The sequence below is a fragment of the Neoarius graeffei genome, chromosome 19 (assembly GCF_027579695.1).
Source record: "Neoarius graeffei isolate fNeoGra1 chromosome 19, fNeoGra1.pri, whole genome shotgun sequence".
In the NCBI taxonomy this organism is placed as follows: Eukaryota; Metazoa; Chordata; class Actinopteri; order Siluriformes; family Ariidae; genus Neoarius; species Neoarius graeffei.
The window spans coordinates 1,791,998-1,807,886 of NC_083587.1; the positions used below are offsets into that span (position 1 = coordinate 1,791,998).

At 42.5% G+C, this 15,889-nt stretch overlaps 1 protein-coding gene and 1 pseudogene across 1 annotated transcript in view; both read right to left on the bottom strand.

Annotated features, from left to right (window-relative positions):
• The window catches only part of LOC132867727 (histone H2AX-like), a 323,797-nt pseudogene that overhangs the window by 49,987 nt on the left and 257,921 nt on the right, over positions 1–15,889 (bottom strand).
• Positions 9,706–15,889, bottom strand: part of LOC132867669 (zinc finger protein 271-like) — a 146,099-nt gene continuing 139,915 nt past the window's right edge. The window contains exon 8 of the mRNA XM_060900641.1: positions 9,706–12,583. Coding sequence (XP_060756624.1) covers positions 9,771–12,583 — 2,813 coding nt within the window. The 3' untranslated portion in view covers positions 9,706–9,770. The remainder of the gene's footprint in view (positions 12,584–15,889) is intronic.

Genomic DNA, 15,889 nt, shown 5'->3' on the forward strand with positions numbered 1-15,889 from the left:
AGTGAAGGTTGCATCAGGGGGCAGAGCCTTTTCTTACAAAGCCCCAGAGTTATGGAACAGCCTTCCAAGTAGTGTTCGGGAATCAGACACAGTCTCAGCATTTAAGTCTCGGCTGAAAACATATCTGTTTAGTCAAGCCTTTTGTTAATTGTGTTTATGAGGTAAAGGTGTAGATCTGGAGGGTCCTCAGACATAGAGTCTTTGGTAAACTGGGATGGATGATGCTGTCAGTCCCCACTCGCTTGCTCACTCGAGCCTGTTGATGATGTAGTGGCTGGCTGTTTTATGTCTCGGGGCTCCCTCATGCCTGTGTTACCTTCTGGCTCTCCCCTTTAAGTTATGCTGTCATAGTTTTTGCCGGAGTCCCTGCTTGTACTGTGCAATATGTATACGGGTACTGTTCCTACTTATTCAGGTGATATTGGGCATACCTAACAACCTGCGTTTTCTCTCGCTTCCCCCCCCCCCCCCCCCCCGATCTTTCCGTCTGAGTTACATGTTGGTCCTGGGATCAAGATGCCGAACTCTTCTGCTCCTTGGACCTGCCTGATCCATCCTGGTGCCCTGTGTTTGGTTGGAGTCTCATCGCATCGTTCCTGTGGAGGACGGCCCCATGTGGACAGTTGAAAGTCACACTTGGAGGATGCTCTGGACACTTACAGTAATGATTTTATGGCTGAGGACTACAGTTGACTTGCTAACTTTAGGACTACAGTTGCCATGAACAGGTTTGCACTTAAGTTTCCATCAATGAAGAGTTTATAACATCAACGAAACTGACCTCATGTTAAAACTGTTAATGTTATAGTCATGTTGTCTGTTGTTGCCCAAATAAGGATGGGTTCCCTTTTGAGTCTGGTTCCTCTCGAGGTTTCTTCCTCATGTCATCTGAGGGAGTTTTTCCTTGCCACTGTCGCCACAGGCTTGCTCATTTGGGATAGATTAGGGATAAAATTAGCTCATGTTTTAAGTCATTAAATTCTATGAAGCTGCTTTGCGACAATGTTTATTGTTAAAAGCGCTATACAAATAAACTTGACTTGACCTGAAAGTCCCTGCATTTGACTGTGCAAAACTCCCAACACCATTCTGTTAACATATATAGGTGCAAATATCAAAAAATAAAAGCTGAAATTCTGACCTATCACATATAGAAGGCAAACCAAGAAGCCTTTATTTGTCACATGTAATTCTTAAGCACACAGTGGAATTTAAACTCTGCGTTTAATGCATCTGGAGCAGTGAATACACACCCACACACACAAGTGAGCAATGAGCACACACACACAACCAGAGCAGTGAGCAGCTATGCTACAGCACCCAGGGAGCAGTTGTGAGTTAGGTGCCCTTGCTCAAGGACACTTCAGCCTAAACTCAGGCCATGGCTACCCCATAATAACCTAACCGCATGTCTTTGAACTGTGGGGGAAACCAGAGCACCCAGAGGAACCCCGCACAGGCACAGGGAGAACATGCAAACTCCACACTGAAAGGCCCCCCTCAGCCAATGGGTTCAAACCCAGAACCTTCTTGCTGCGACATGATAGTGCTAACCACTACACCACCGTGCCACCCACTTTTGGCATCAAACGCAAATGTCGTCAGTGTATGGCAAAAAACAAACAAACAGAATTGTCCTTGCTGTTCCAGTACTTTCGGGCTTGCAGCTGGAAATACTGTCAGAGCTGTTGCTATCAAAAAATGAATCACTACATTCTAAGCAGCTTTCAGAGTGGTGTGGAGGTGAAATGTGGAGAAAACATATCAAATGTTGAAACTGAGAAATTTTATTGTTGTTTGAAAAAGATATGCTAATTTTGAATTTGATGGCGGGAACACATTTCAAAAAGTTGGAACAGGGGCATGTTTACCACTGTGCTGCATCACTTCTTGTTTTAACAAAACTCTGTAAATGTTTGGGAACTGAGGAGAACAAATGCTGTAGTTTTGAAAGAGAAATGTTGTCCCATTCTTGCCTGATTATAAGATTTCAGTTGCTCAAGTGTTTGGAGTCTCCTTTATCGTATTTTGCATTTCATAATGCACCAACTGTTTCCAATGGTAACATTTTCCAAGTGACTTGATGGACAAAATTCTGGTAACATTTTGAAAGTGAGCTGATGCACAAAATTCTTCACATTCTAAAAGAAAATACATATCATATGGTTCAATATAGCTCATCTTAGAGCCTGCACAGCTCAGTAGATAGGACCAAGGTTCAACATTCTTTGAGTTACATTTAGCATTTTCTGAAGCTAAAGCGTCCTTCAAAAAGGCCACCGAAACCTGTTTTCTGAAAGCTATCTCTGACAAAGCTCAGCTCACAGTCTGACCATGGGCTGTGACCAGCAACCAAAATCAAATCAGGTTGCAAGATCTTGAAAGCATTTAGCTGCAAATTTGCACTTAATAAGTAAAACTGCCTTGGGATGCGCAGAGAAAATGCAATCATGACAAAATATTTAACGATTTCATGAGCAGATGACCATTTGCAGATGGATCTTTGACTTTCTGACAGGCAGACCCCAGGTGGTGATAATCGGTAGCCACACTTCCTCCTCGCTTATCCTGAACACAGGTGCGCCACTGGGCTGTGTGCTCAGTCCCCTCATGTACTCCTTGTTCGCCCACGACTGCACTGCTAAATACAGCGCCAACATTGTCATCAAGATTGCTGACGACACAACCATTTTGGGCCTCCTTACGGACAACGATGAGACAACATGCAGAGAGGAAGTGAAGGCGTTAGCCAGCTGGTGCCAGAACAACAACCTCTCTCTCAACATCAGGAAAACTAAGGAGATGATAGTGGACTACAGGAGACAGCAAGGGAGGACACACTAGGCCATCTACATCCACGAGGATGAGGTCGAAAGGGTCAGCAGCTTCAAGTTCCACACTGTGGTCAGGAAAGCTGGCCAGCGGCTGTGTTTCCTGAGGAGGCTGAAGAAGTTTGGCATGAAGGCAAACATCATTTCAAACTACTACAGGTCCACAATCGACATATCACAAGACTCTGTTTATATCACAAGACTCCGTTTACATATCACCAACATATCTCAAGACTCTGTTTACATATCACCAAAGCATTTACATATTTACTGTTTCCACATTTACCCACACATATCAAAACTCTGTTTACATGGTCAGTACTTCATTGGTCTTCAACAAAGTGCAATTACTGGTAGCCACACGTGTCAATTTTTCCGATGTGCAATACAGGTGCTTGTGCTACACCCCCTCCCCACACTACCACCCTCAGAAAATGCATGCATACATCTCAGTTATTTCTATTTTCACTTGAATTTAACTTCCGTTGTTTTTTTTTTATCTTTAGGACTTTGAATCTTTTTTTTAACTGATATTCTGTTAAACTCCTGTCGGGCCCCAGTGCTGAGAGACTTGTTTCTGGTTCTTTCAAGTTTAGGGATAGGAATGGTAACCCATTCTTGTCTAATGTGGGATTCTAGTTGCTCAACTGTCTTGGGTCTTTTTTGCCGTATCTTCCATTTTATGATGCGCCAAATGTTTGCTATGGGTGAAAGATCTGGACTGTAGGCTGGCCAGTTCAGTACCCGGACCCTTCTTCTACGCAGCCATGATGCTGTAATTGATGCAGTATGTGGTTTGGCATTGTCGTATTGGAAAATGCAAGATCTTCCCTGAAAAAGACGTCGTCTCGACAGGAGCATATGCTGCTCTAGAAACTGGATACACCTTTCAGCATTGATGGTGTCTTTCCAAATGTGTAAGCTGCCCATGCCACATGCACTAATGCAACCCCATACCATCAGAGATGCAGGCTTCTGAACTGAGCGCTGATAACAACTTGGGTCGTCCTTCTCCTCTTTAGTCCGAATGACACGGCATCCCTGATTTCCATAAAGAACTTCAAATTTTGATTCATCTGACCACAGAACAGTTTTCCACTTTGCCACAGTCCATTTTAAATGAGTCTTGACCCAGAGATGATGTCTGCGCTTCTGGATCATGTTTAGATACGGCGGCTTCTTTGAACTATAGAGTTTTAGCTGGCAACGGCGGATTACACGGTGAATTGTGTTCACAGATAATGTTCTCTGGAAATATTCCTGAGCCCATTTTGTGATTTCCAATACAGAAGCATGCCTTTATGTGATGCAGTGCCGTCTAAGGGCCCGAAGATCATGGGCACTCAGTATGGTTTTCCAGCCTTGACCCTTACGCACAGAGATTCTTCCAGATTCTCTGAATCTTTTGATGATATTATGCACTGTAGATGATGATATGTTCAAACTCTTTGCAATTTTACACTGTTGAACTCCTTTGTGATATTGCTCCACTATTTGTCGAGACAGAATTAGGGGGATTGGTGATCCTCTTCCCATCTTTACTTCTGAGAGCCGCTGCCACTCCAAGATGCTCTTTTTATACCCAGTCATGTTAATGACCTATTGCCAATTGACCTAATGAGTTGCAATTTGGTCCTCCAGCTATTCCTTTTTTGTACCTTTAACTTTTCCAGCCTCTTATTGCCCCTGTCCCAACTTTTTTGAGATGTGTTGCTGTCATGAAATTTCAAATGAGCCAATATTTGGCATGAAATTGCAAAATGTTTCACTCTCGACATTTGATATGTTGTCTATGTTCTATTGTGAATACAATATCAGTTTTGGAGATTTGTAAATTATTGCATTCCGTTTTTATTTACAATTTGTACTTTGTCCCAACTTTTTTGGAATCGGGGTTGTATAATAAATAACTGAAAAGACAACTGCTAAGCATTAGGGTGCATCAGTTGCCCCCTAAAAATGAAAAGTTCCTCCGATCATGATACATTTTTGTTTTTATGTTCCTTTTGGTAAGAAAACACACTGGGTGAAATATTTTGACAAAATTCAAAAGTTTAATGGTGGCACCAGGAGCTCAAAGTTATGGAAAAAGCTGCTATTTTATGACTTTTATGACAAAATTTTGATCACTTTTCATGAAACATTATGGCACCTTATAGAAAATACCAAATATCTTAGATATACATTTTTAGTACATATTCTAAATATATTATCAAGCACAGTTTGAGTTTTAGCTGTTCATTGAATCATTGTTCAACTACTTTTAAACAATACAAATGTATTATGAATCACATTAATGCTTCTCAATCCCTTGCAAATGTTCTTAACATGATCTCTGGGTCACAAGAAATCAATAAATGGAGTCCAACATTGTGGTTTAAACCTTACGCGAAAACATAAAATAAGCGTTTTTTGGCAAAAAATGAACCTCATGGTGCCACCATTAGAATTTTGAATATGGTCAAAAAATTTTACAGGATGTCTTTATTGGTGAAAAGGAACACCCAAACAAAAATGCATCAGATTTTATGAAAGTGAGGGCAACTGATGCACCCTACTAAGCATTCTGAAGTGTTGATTAGAAGTTTCTGTTACAGTTATCTGATTGAAGAATCATACAGACAAGTATACAAGTTGAAGATTTTAATGAGGAAATAAGTGAAATTACTTCGGTCTCTCTAAAGGGTGTAAAACAAAAATCATTGCTCTGATGTAGTTCTATTGTTCACTACAGGGATACTTATCAAATTGCCTAGTTTCAAATTAATAGTTTGATATTTTTGCCTGATATTTTCAATTTTTCCACTGAAAAAACTTAAGTTATCGCTATTACGTACATACTGAAGGCATGCATGTTTTGTTGTGGCAACTCTCTTACTCTCCAAGCAAAAAATAATTCAAAGTCCCAGAGGTTGCAGAAAGGTTTAGACTTTTATTATATCAAATAATAAAAGCTGTCTTCGGTCTGCAGAGTGAACAGAGTCAAAATTACAAAGCTCTCATTTTATACGGTCTCAAAGAAAAAACACAGGTGTATACAAATCATTTCATTGGTTAACATGTCCCGTTATACCACTTCAACATTTTATATTGGGCAATACACCTCACACCTCTCATATTTTGCATCAACTGAGCCAAATTTTCCAGCATAAATGGTCCATTCAGAAAGAATCAAACCACATGATAAGAGGTGGTATACAGCATTCAGCGTGTACAATACATGATTCAAAATGGCTGGGGTCAAATCAAGTTAAAGACTAATACAGGCCGCAGGTGGAAACTAGCGCAACACTCGTGTCCTTGGCCAGTCTCCCACACTATAAAATTACACTTTTTGAATAGGCCTGTGATTTAACAGAAAACAACCTTCAGTATAAACTCTCTCAATGTCTTTGCTGTATTTTAGCGGAGCTCCCGCGCGGGCCTTAATGGTAAACCCATAGAGTCGATTTTTTGTGGTTTGTCCATGTACGTGTACCACCACTCATACACACCGCATAGTGGCCAGTGTTAGCAATTACAAGTCATACACACCGCCTAGTGGTCAGTGTTAGTACAACCCCGATTCCAAAAAAGTTGGGACAAAGTACAAATTGTAAATAAAAACGGAATGCAATAATTTACAAATCTCAAAAACTGATATTGTATTCACAACAGAACATAGACAACATATCAAATGTCGAAAGTGAGACATTTTGAAATTTCATGCCAAATATTGGCTCATTTGAAATTTCATGACAGCAACACATCTCAAAAAAGTTGGGACAGGGGCAATAAGAGGCTGGAAAAGTTAAAGGTACAAAAAAGGAACAGCTGGAGGACCAAATTGCAACTCATTAGGTCAATTGGCAATAGTTCATTAACATGACTGGGTATAAAAAGAGCATCTTGGAGTGGCAGCAGCTCTCAGAAGTAAAGATGGGAAGAGGATCACCAATCCCCCTAATTCTGCGCCGACAAATAGTGGAGCAATATCAGAAAGGAGTTCAACAGTGTAAAATTGCAAAGAGTTTGAACATATCATCATCTACAGTGCATAATATCATCAAAAGATTCAGAGAATCTGGAAGAATCTCTGTGCGTAAGGGTCAAGGCCGGAAAACCATACTGGGTGCCCGTGATCTTCGGGCCCTTAGACGGAACTGCATCACATACAGGCATGCTTCTGTATTGAAAAAAATCACAAAATGGGCTCAGGAATATTTCCAGAGAACATTATCTGTGAACACAATTCACCGTGCCATCCGCCGTTGCCAGCTAAAACTCTATAGTTCAAAGAAGAAGCCGTATCTAAACATGATCCAGAAGCGCAGACATCTTCTCTGGGCCAAGGCTCATTTAAAATGGACTGTGGCAAAGCGGAAAACTGTTCTGTGGTCAGACGAATCAAAATTTGAAGTTCTTTATGGAAATCAGGGACACCGTGTCATTTGGACTAAAGAGGAGAAGGACAACCCAAGTTGTTATCAGCGCTCAGTTCAGAAGCCTGCATCTCTGATGGTATGGGGTTGCATTAGTGCATGTGGCATGGGCAGCTTACACATCTGGAAAGACACCATCAATGCTGAAAGGTATACCCAGGTTCTAGAGCAGCATATGCTCCCATCCAGACGATGTCTCTTTCAGGGAAGACCTTGTATTTTCCAACATGACAATGCCAAACCACATACTGCATCAATTACTGCATCATGGCTGCGTAGAAGAAGGGTCCGGATACTGAACTGGCCAGCCTGCAGTCCAGATCTTTCACCCGTAGAAAACATTTGGCGCATCATAAAACAGAAGATACGACAAAAAAAGACCTAAGACAGAATCCTATATTCGACAAGAATGGGTTAACATTCCTATCCCTAAACTTGAGCAACTTGTCTCCTCAGTCCCCAGATGTTTACAGACTGTTGTAAAGAGAAAAGGGGATGTCTCACAGTGGTAAACATGGCCTTGTCCCAACTTTTTTGAGATGTGTTGTTGTCATGAAATTTAAAATCATCTAATTTTTCTCTTTAAATGATACATTTTCTCAATTTAAACATTTGATATGTCATCTATGTTCTATTCTGAATAAAATATGGAATTTTGAAACTTCCACATCAGTGCATTCTGTTTTTATTTACAATTTGTACTTTGTCCCAACTTTTTTGGAATCGGGGTTGTAATTACCAGTCATCCCCCCCCCCCCCCCCCCAGTGGCCAGTGCTAGCCAGTAAAGAAATAAAACAAAAGAGACTGGCTATGATATAAGAAAATTCTAAAACCCAGAAACAGATGGGAGCTCCGCTTTTAGGCAGTGCCGAAATCTATATATTACTGTATGATAATTCATAAACCAATTTATTATTACTTTTAAGAGAATTAACTTCATTTATTCTTTACTGAAAATTAACACACTCAGCTTTGAATTAGTATTTAATCAGCATAAAAAGAAATCTGTATGTGTGGTTATATGAATCAGAGTACATTTGTGATTACTTAAGGTGTGTGTATGGTCGTGATTACATATGTGCATATAAAATCAATTTCTGTGGTGGTCTTATTTCTAGTTCATTTTGCTTTAGCAAAATCTTACATTTTTATGTAATACTTTAGTATTACACAAAAATTTAAGATTATTTTTGTTATCTTCTATTAGGGTGGAGAGAGTTGTTGATCTAGCACCATTAAAAGCTTGTCTTTGTAGTTCCAGAAGCTCTCCTTACATGCTAAATGGAATACTATCAATTTTGTGTTTTAAGGTGCATGTGTGATTGTTATACCATGGTGCTAGGTTTTATTTTATTTTCTCCTGAATTATTTTCTTTTAAGTGGAGCTACATTATCTAAAGTAAAGCAGAACATTGACTGTAAGCATTCAGTTGGCTGATCAAGTTCTGTGGGGTCTAACGGGGATCCAATCAAATTGATAACTCTGGGAGACTACTGATAAAACTTTATGCAGTAGTTGATGTGAATGTACTTTTGATGCGATGGCATGCATGGTGCATATATTAAGACATTTCAAAAGAGATGAGGTAATGGTCTGAGGGAGCTTCAGACTGTATAAGTGTGACTATATTTTCTATATTTAATACAAATGCAAGTATTAGATCGAGAATATGACGATTAGGAATCATACAAAAACCTCAAAAAAATAGGGTTAGATCCTGTGACACTCTCATTAACCCCTACTGAATCTAGAATGGACAGGAATGCTGTTCTCAGTCTCTTCCAGGTGATCAAAACAAATAACGTCTCTAACAATCTGTTGTCTCAATAAACAACCAGGTTTGAGATGAAATTCGCAAATTCAGAAAGAACTTCAGAATATAGACTATGGGTCAGGAAATAATAATTAGCTGAATTGACCAGGTAGAATTATTTTTGGCTACATATATTAGGATAAAGAACTTCAAACATACTGAATTTTTGTTCAGGTTTTTGTACGATTCCTAGATTATCATTATAAATAAATGATGGCTTCTCCTCTACCAGTGAGACAAGGTGGATGCATATAGCTGGAAGAGCTTCATTTCAATTGATCCATACTCATTTGGTTTGATCCACAGTTCTGTTATAGTACATTAAACTCCTGTTCAGTACAAATTCCATTTACAATTAGTCTCATGCTGCAGTATTACATTGATAATAGTGGTGCAGTTTAATTGTCACTTGTATGGTGGTAATTAATGACTACTTAAGATCAAAAGAAAACAAGAATAGTCTTGTTTTAAACATCACTAAGGTTACGTATTTTAAAACAGTCATATAACATGAACAATAAAGTTCAAAGTACAGGTCATTTTCAGCCAAAACTGTAATAATAACCATATTTAATTTGACAATTTTAAATCATGCAATGTCTACAAGTTGGTGCACTTGTAGGTTTTAAATGTAACTGAATAAGTAAACATCTTTCCAGACTGATCAGTGATGCAGTTTCTCTCCTGAGTGAAGGGGCTGGTGTCATTGGCGATCACTCTGCTGAGTAAAACTCTTCCCACACTGTGAGCAGTGATACGGCTTCTCTCCTGTGTGAATGCGCTGGTGTAGTTGGAGATGACTCTGCTGAGTAAAACTCTTCCCACACTGTGAGCAGTGAAACAGCTTCTCTCCTGTGTGAATGCGCTGGTGTGTTTGGAGAGCACTCTGCTGAGTAAAACTCTTCCCACACTGTGAGCAGTGATACGGCTTCTCTCCTGTGTGAATGCGTTGGTGTCGTTGGAGAGTCCGCAGATGAGTAAAACTCTTCCCACACTGTGAGCAGTGATGCGGCTTCTCTCCTGTGTGAATGCGTTGGTGTCGTTGGAGATGACTCTGATGAGTAAAACTCTTCTCACACTGTGAGCAGTGATACGGCTTCTCTCCTGTGTGAATGCGCTGGTGTGTTTGGAGATTACCCTGTTCAGTAAAACTCTTCCCACACTGTGAACAGTGATGCGGCTTCTCTCCTGTGTGAATGCGTTGGTGTGTTTGGAGATTACTCTGATGAGTAAAACTCTTCCCACACTGTGAGAAGTGATACGGCTTCTCTCCTGTGTGAATGCGTTGGTGTCGTTGGAGATGACTCTGATGAGTAAAACTCTTCCCATACTGTGAGCAGTGATGCGGCTTCTCTCCTGTGTGAATGCGCCGGTGTGTTTGGAAGTGACTCTGTTTAGTAAAACTCTTCCGACACTGTGAGCAGTGATGCGGCTTCTCTCCTGTGTGAATGCGCTGGTGTAGTCGGAGATCACTCTGATGAGTAAAACTCTTCCCATACTGTGAGCAGTGATACGGCTTCTCTCCTGTGTGAATGTGCTGGTGTGTTTGGAAGTGACTCTGTTTAGTAAAACTCTTCCCACACTGTGAGCAGTGATGCGGCTTCTCTCCTGTGTGAATGCGCTGGTGTAGTCGGAGATCACTCTGATGAGTAAAACTCTTTCCACACTGTGAGCAGTGATGCAGCTTTTCTCCTGTGTGAATGCGCTGGTGTCGTTGGAGATGACTCTGCTGAGTAAAACTCTTCCCACACTGTGAGCAGTGATACGGCTTCTCTCCTGAGTGAATGCGCTGGTGTTTTTGGAGATCACTCTGACGAGTAAAACTCTTCCCACACTGTGAGCAGTGATGCGGCTTCTCTCCTGTGTGAATGCGCTGGTGTAGTCGGAGATGACTCTGACAAGTAAAACTCTTTCCACACTGTGAGCAGTGATACGGCTTCTCTCCTGTGTGAATGCGCTGGTGTTGTTGGAGAGCACTCTGACGAGTAAAACTCTTCCCACACTGTGAGCAGTGATACGGCTTCTCTCCTGTGTGAATGCGCTGGTGTTGTTGGAGAGCACTCTGCTGAGTAAAACTCTTCCCACACTGTGAGCAGTGATACGGCTTCTCTCCTGTGTGAATGCGCTGGTGTTTTTGTAGATCACTCTGACGAGTAAAACTCTTTCCACACTGTGAGCAGTGATACGGCTTCTCTCCTGTGTGAATGCGCTGGTGTTGTTGGAGATGACTCTGACAAGTAAAACTCTTCCCACACTGTGAGCAGTGATGCAGCTTCTCTCCTGTGTGAATGTGCTGGTGTAGTCGGAGAGCACTCTGATGAGTAAAACTCTTCCCACACTGTGAGCAGTGATACGGCTTCTCTCCTGTGTGAATGCGCTGGTGTCGTCGGAGATCACTCTGATGAGTAAAACTCTTTCCACACTGTGAGCAGTGATACGGCTTCTCTCCTGTGTGAATGCGCTGGTGTCGTTGGAGATGACTCTGCTGAGTAAAACTCTTCCCACACTGTGAGCAGTGATACGGCTTCTCTCCTGAGTGAATGCGCTGGTGTTTTCGGAGATCACTCTGACGAGTAAAACTCTTTCCACACTGTGAGCAGTGATGCGGCTTCTCTCCTGTGTGAATGCGCTGGTGTTGTTGGAGAGCACTCTGCTGAGTAAAACTCTTCCCACACTGTGAGCAGTGATGCAGCTTCTCTCCTGAGTGAATGCGCTGGTGTTTTTGGAGAGCACTCTGCTGAGTAAAACTCTTCCCACACTGTGAGCAGTGATGCAGCTTCTCTCCTGAGTGAATGCGCTGGTGTTTTTGGAGATCACGCTGACGAGTAAAACTCTTTCCACACTGTGAGCAGTGATACGGCTTCTCTCCTGTGTGAATGCGCTGGTGTCGTCGGAGATCACTCTGACAAGTAAAACTCTTTCCACACTGTGAGCAGTGATACGGCTTCTCTCCTGTGTGAATGCGTTGGTGTCGTTGGAGATGACTCTGCTGAGTAAAACTCTTCCCACACTGTGAGCAGTGATATGGCTTCTCTCCTGTGTGAATGCGCTGGTGTTTTTGGAGATCACTCTGACGAATAAAACTCTTTCCACACTGTGAGCAGTGATGCGGCTTCTCTCCTGTGTGAATGCGCTGGTGTTTTTGGAGATGACTCTGATGAGTAAAACTCTTTCCACACTGTGAGCAGTGATACGGCTTCTCTCCTGTGTGACTGCACTGGTGTGTCTTGAGTACATTCTGATGACCAAAACTCTTTCCACAGTCCGAGCAGTGGTGAATTTCCTTCTGTATATCATTATGAGAAGTGTCAAAACTGAGTGCATCAGATGATGTTGGCTGACTACTGGAGCATTTGGAGGGGATCTGAAGCTCATATTTAATCTCTCCTGATTCCTGCAGTCTCACATACTCTTCATAGTGGCATCTTTGGATGTGTTTGTCAAGGTAAATTTGAGATGCATAGGAACGAGGACATGTGGAGCAGGAAAAGACCTGCAGCAAAGTCTTCTTTACTTCTGGAGAAGTGAAAGGACAAAAATCAGAAATTGAACATGAAATGCAACAAGATTATAAAATATAACACTAACCCAATGTAAGGGAGCATTTTTACTGAACCTCAAACATTCAAGATTCTACATGAATCAAGACTGAGACAAAAAAGTTTGAGGACTAACATATAGCAGTCTCTAACTAGGAGTACTGGTACTGTAGATTCAATAAAGGTACTAGAAGAGCAGCTATGCACAGCATTGGCCATAGCCCCGTGGGTCTGAGTGACCAAGGGGGAGTTGTTGGTTTCTGTTTGATCTAATGTCAAGTCTAGTTACGGTAATGGCAAGCCTTGCCTTATTTACAGCTCGTCCAGGATTGTGAAGGAAACTCAGCCCTTGCATTCAAAGATCCAAAAATGGGCCTTATTTATCATGCTGGATATGAATAGATTTATTTGCAAATGGTTTCTAGTAGCATTTACACAAGAAAGTCTGTATTTTTCATATGGATTAGGTTGTCAAGTTTAAAACACATTAATTTCAATAACACACAAATTTAATGAAATTAAAAATTGTGGGATTTTGTGAAACACAGTTGATTCATATTAATGTAACTGATGAAAGAAAGAAAACCAACATCCAGAAATTAAGACATTAGTCATTTAATTAAATAAAAATGTAGGCGTATAAAAAAGGGGCAGACTGCAGCGATTCAGATGGCATTCAAGTAGTTCTGCAGTAGTATAGGAATTTCCTTACTGCAGTATTTGAAGAATGCCATGGTGTGGTTTGTTGTAATAAAGCAACCAAACTTCCACCTGTTCAATTATTCATTCATCTGATGCTATTTGTCCCTTAACATGTTGAAGTTCTTCAGCTACAAGAGTTTGAGGAGCTAAAAATAAATATAATTAAAACATTATTTCTCCATGGCATGACTCTTATGGAATCACTGAATTCCATAAAAATACTAAAAATGTTATTGCTTGTTAAACTGCTTGATAATATAAGCATCATCACATATACTCCTGAAATAAAGCAAATATGTTCCAATTGATTTGTATAATGGTTGATGGGTTTGACTGACATGTGCATTAGCCAATTAACAACTTCACTTGGTTCAGGCATGCTGCATGTGTGTTCAACTAACTTCTCTTCAGCCAGCTGGTTGGATTGCACTGAATGTATTTGTGGCAGCAGGGGCATGGCCAGGGAAGGTGAGTGGCAAAGTCAATGCACCTGTTGTCAATTAAATGTTGTGTGCATATTTGTTGCAGTGACGGTGGAGGTTAGAAAAGGATCCCTCCTTTTCTAACATCAGCATGATGGAAGAGCGCGAAGAGAAGGGAGCTCTCCCGACCAGAACAAGTGTGTGTTCGTGTATGAGCAACGAGCAAGTGAGCGAATGAAGCTGAAAAGCAAGGTAAATAGTAAAAATAAAGAAGTGCGTGTGAACATCAGCTCCCGCCTGCCATGCTTCTGTACTCCACCCACATCAGGGACATACTATAGTGGTGCTGAAAGCCAGGAGTATGGAAGGGAATCACCACATGCAGTCCTCCCCATTTAAGGATCTCATCCATGCCCTTGTTACCACCCAGCAGAACCAGCATCAAGTGCTGACCGCCTTCCGGAAGGAACAAGAGCAATGCTTTGAATCCTTGATGCTGGCCCAGCAGGAAGATCGCCAGGCGTTCTGCTCGTCTTGGCGGGGGCCTGGATTGCCACTGCGGCAGACCCTCCCCACCTCACCCTCACGAAGATGGGCTCACAAGATGATCCACAGGCCTTCATCGCTCTCTTCGAGCAAGCTGCCGAAGCATGGGGGTGGCCAATCAAGCGGCATGCCTACTTCCACTACTGACCGGCAAGGTGCAGCTCGCCGTGCAGCAGCTCTCCGCCAACAGTTGGCTCATATACGTGGACCTGAAGTGAGCCATCCTGCAGTGTGTCAGCCACGCCCCGGAACATCGTCAGTGCTTCTGGACGCTGACATTGGAGAAGGTTGGCCAGCCGTTTGCATTTGGCCAACAGCTCCAGGACGCCTGCTGGCAGTGGCAGAGGGCAAACAACTGTGACGCTGAGGGGATCATCGACCTGGTGACACTGGAGCACTTCACTGCGGGTCTTCTGGAAGGAACGGCGGAGTGGGTCCAGTGTCATCGCCCGGTGTTACTGGGCCAAGCCATCGAATTGGCAGAGGACCATCTGGCAGCAGTTCCAGCAGCAGGCCTTTTCTCTTTTTCTCTCTCCTTCCCCCCTCCCTCCTCTTCCCATCCCCACCCCATTCCCCCACTGCGGAGATGGGGGGCGGCTCCCCTCCAGCCGGCCCACTGCACCCATGGTGTCTCCCGTGTTCTTCTTCCAAGTCTGTCTCTTCTCCACCCCAGGTGAGTGATGCCCATAACACCAGTGCAGAGGGAAAGTCTGGGCTGGTATGCTGGCGCTGCGGGGAGCTGGGACATCTCCAGAGTCAGTGCTCCACAATGGAGGTGGGAGTTGTGATCTGGATCCCCTACGTGCCAGAGACCGCCCCCTATCGGGCCAGAGCATATCATATACCGGGAAGTGTCCAAGGGGATAGATCAGACCTCATTCCACCAAAGCCTGGTGCAAGGTGAGGCATTGGGGACAGCACAAGCAGTGAAGGTTGTGTGCATGCATGGGAAAGTTCATAATTATCCTCTAGTGCCGATACATATTCTATTTCAGGGACAAAAGCATAAAGATGGCAGTTAATCCAAGTCTCATCCACCCTCTGATTTTGGGGACTGATTGGCCGGGATTCAGAAATTTAATAGAACACACAATAAGGGGTGGGTCCTGCGTCCTACGTCATGGAGGGATCCCGGTGTGGCATTGACTGGGGAAGCTGTCACAGAGCTGTCTACATCAGTGCGATGCAAAGAGTAAGGAGCAGCTAGCCCCTCTTCCCTCTCTCAGGGATTCCCTTGAGGATTTCCTATTAGAGCAGTCACGACACAAGAATTTGCGTCATGCATTTGACCAAGTGAAAGTAATGGATGGTCAAACTCTCTAGCCAAATATGACACCCTCCTTCCTGTATTCCACTATTAAGGACAGGCTGTATCAAGTGACGCAGGACACTCAAACTGGTGAACAGATAACACCAGTTGTTAATCCCTAAGAGCCATAGAGAACCTGTGTTCCCTGTGGCTCACTTTAATCCCATGGCTGGACACCTAGGACAGGATATAAAACTACCCCAAATAATAGGGTGCATCAGTTGCCCCTTAAAAATGAAAAGTTCCTCCGATCATGATGCATTTTTGTTTTTATGTTCCTTTTGGTAAGAAAACACACTGGGTG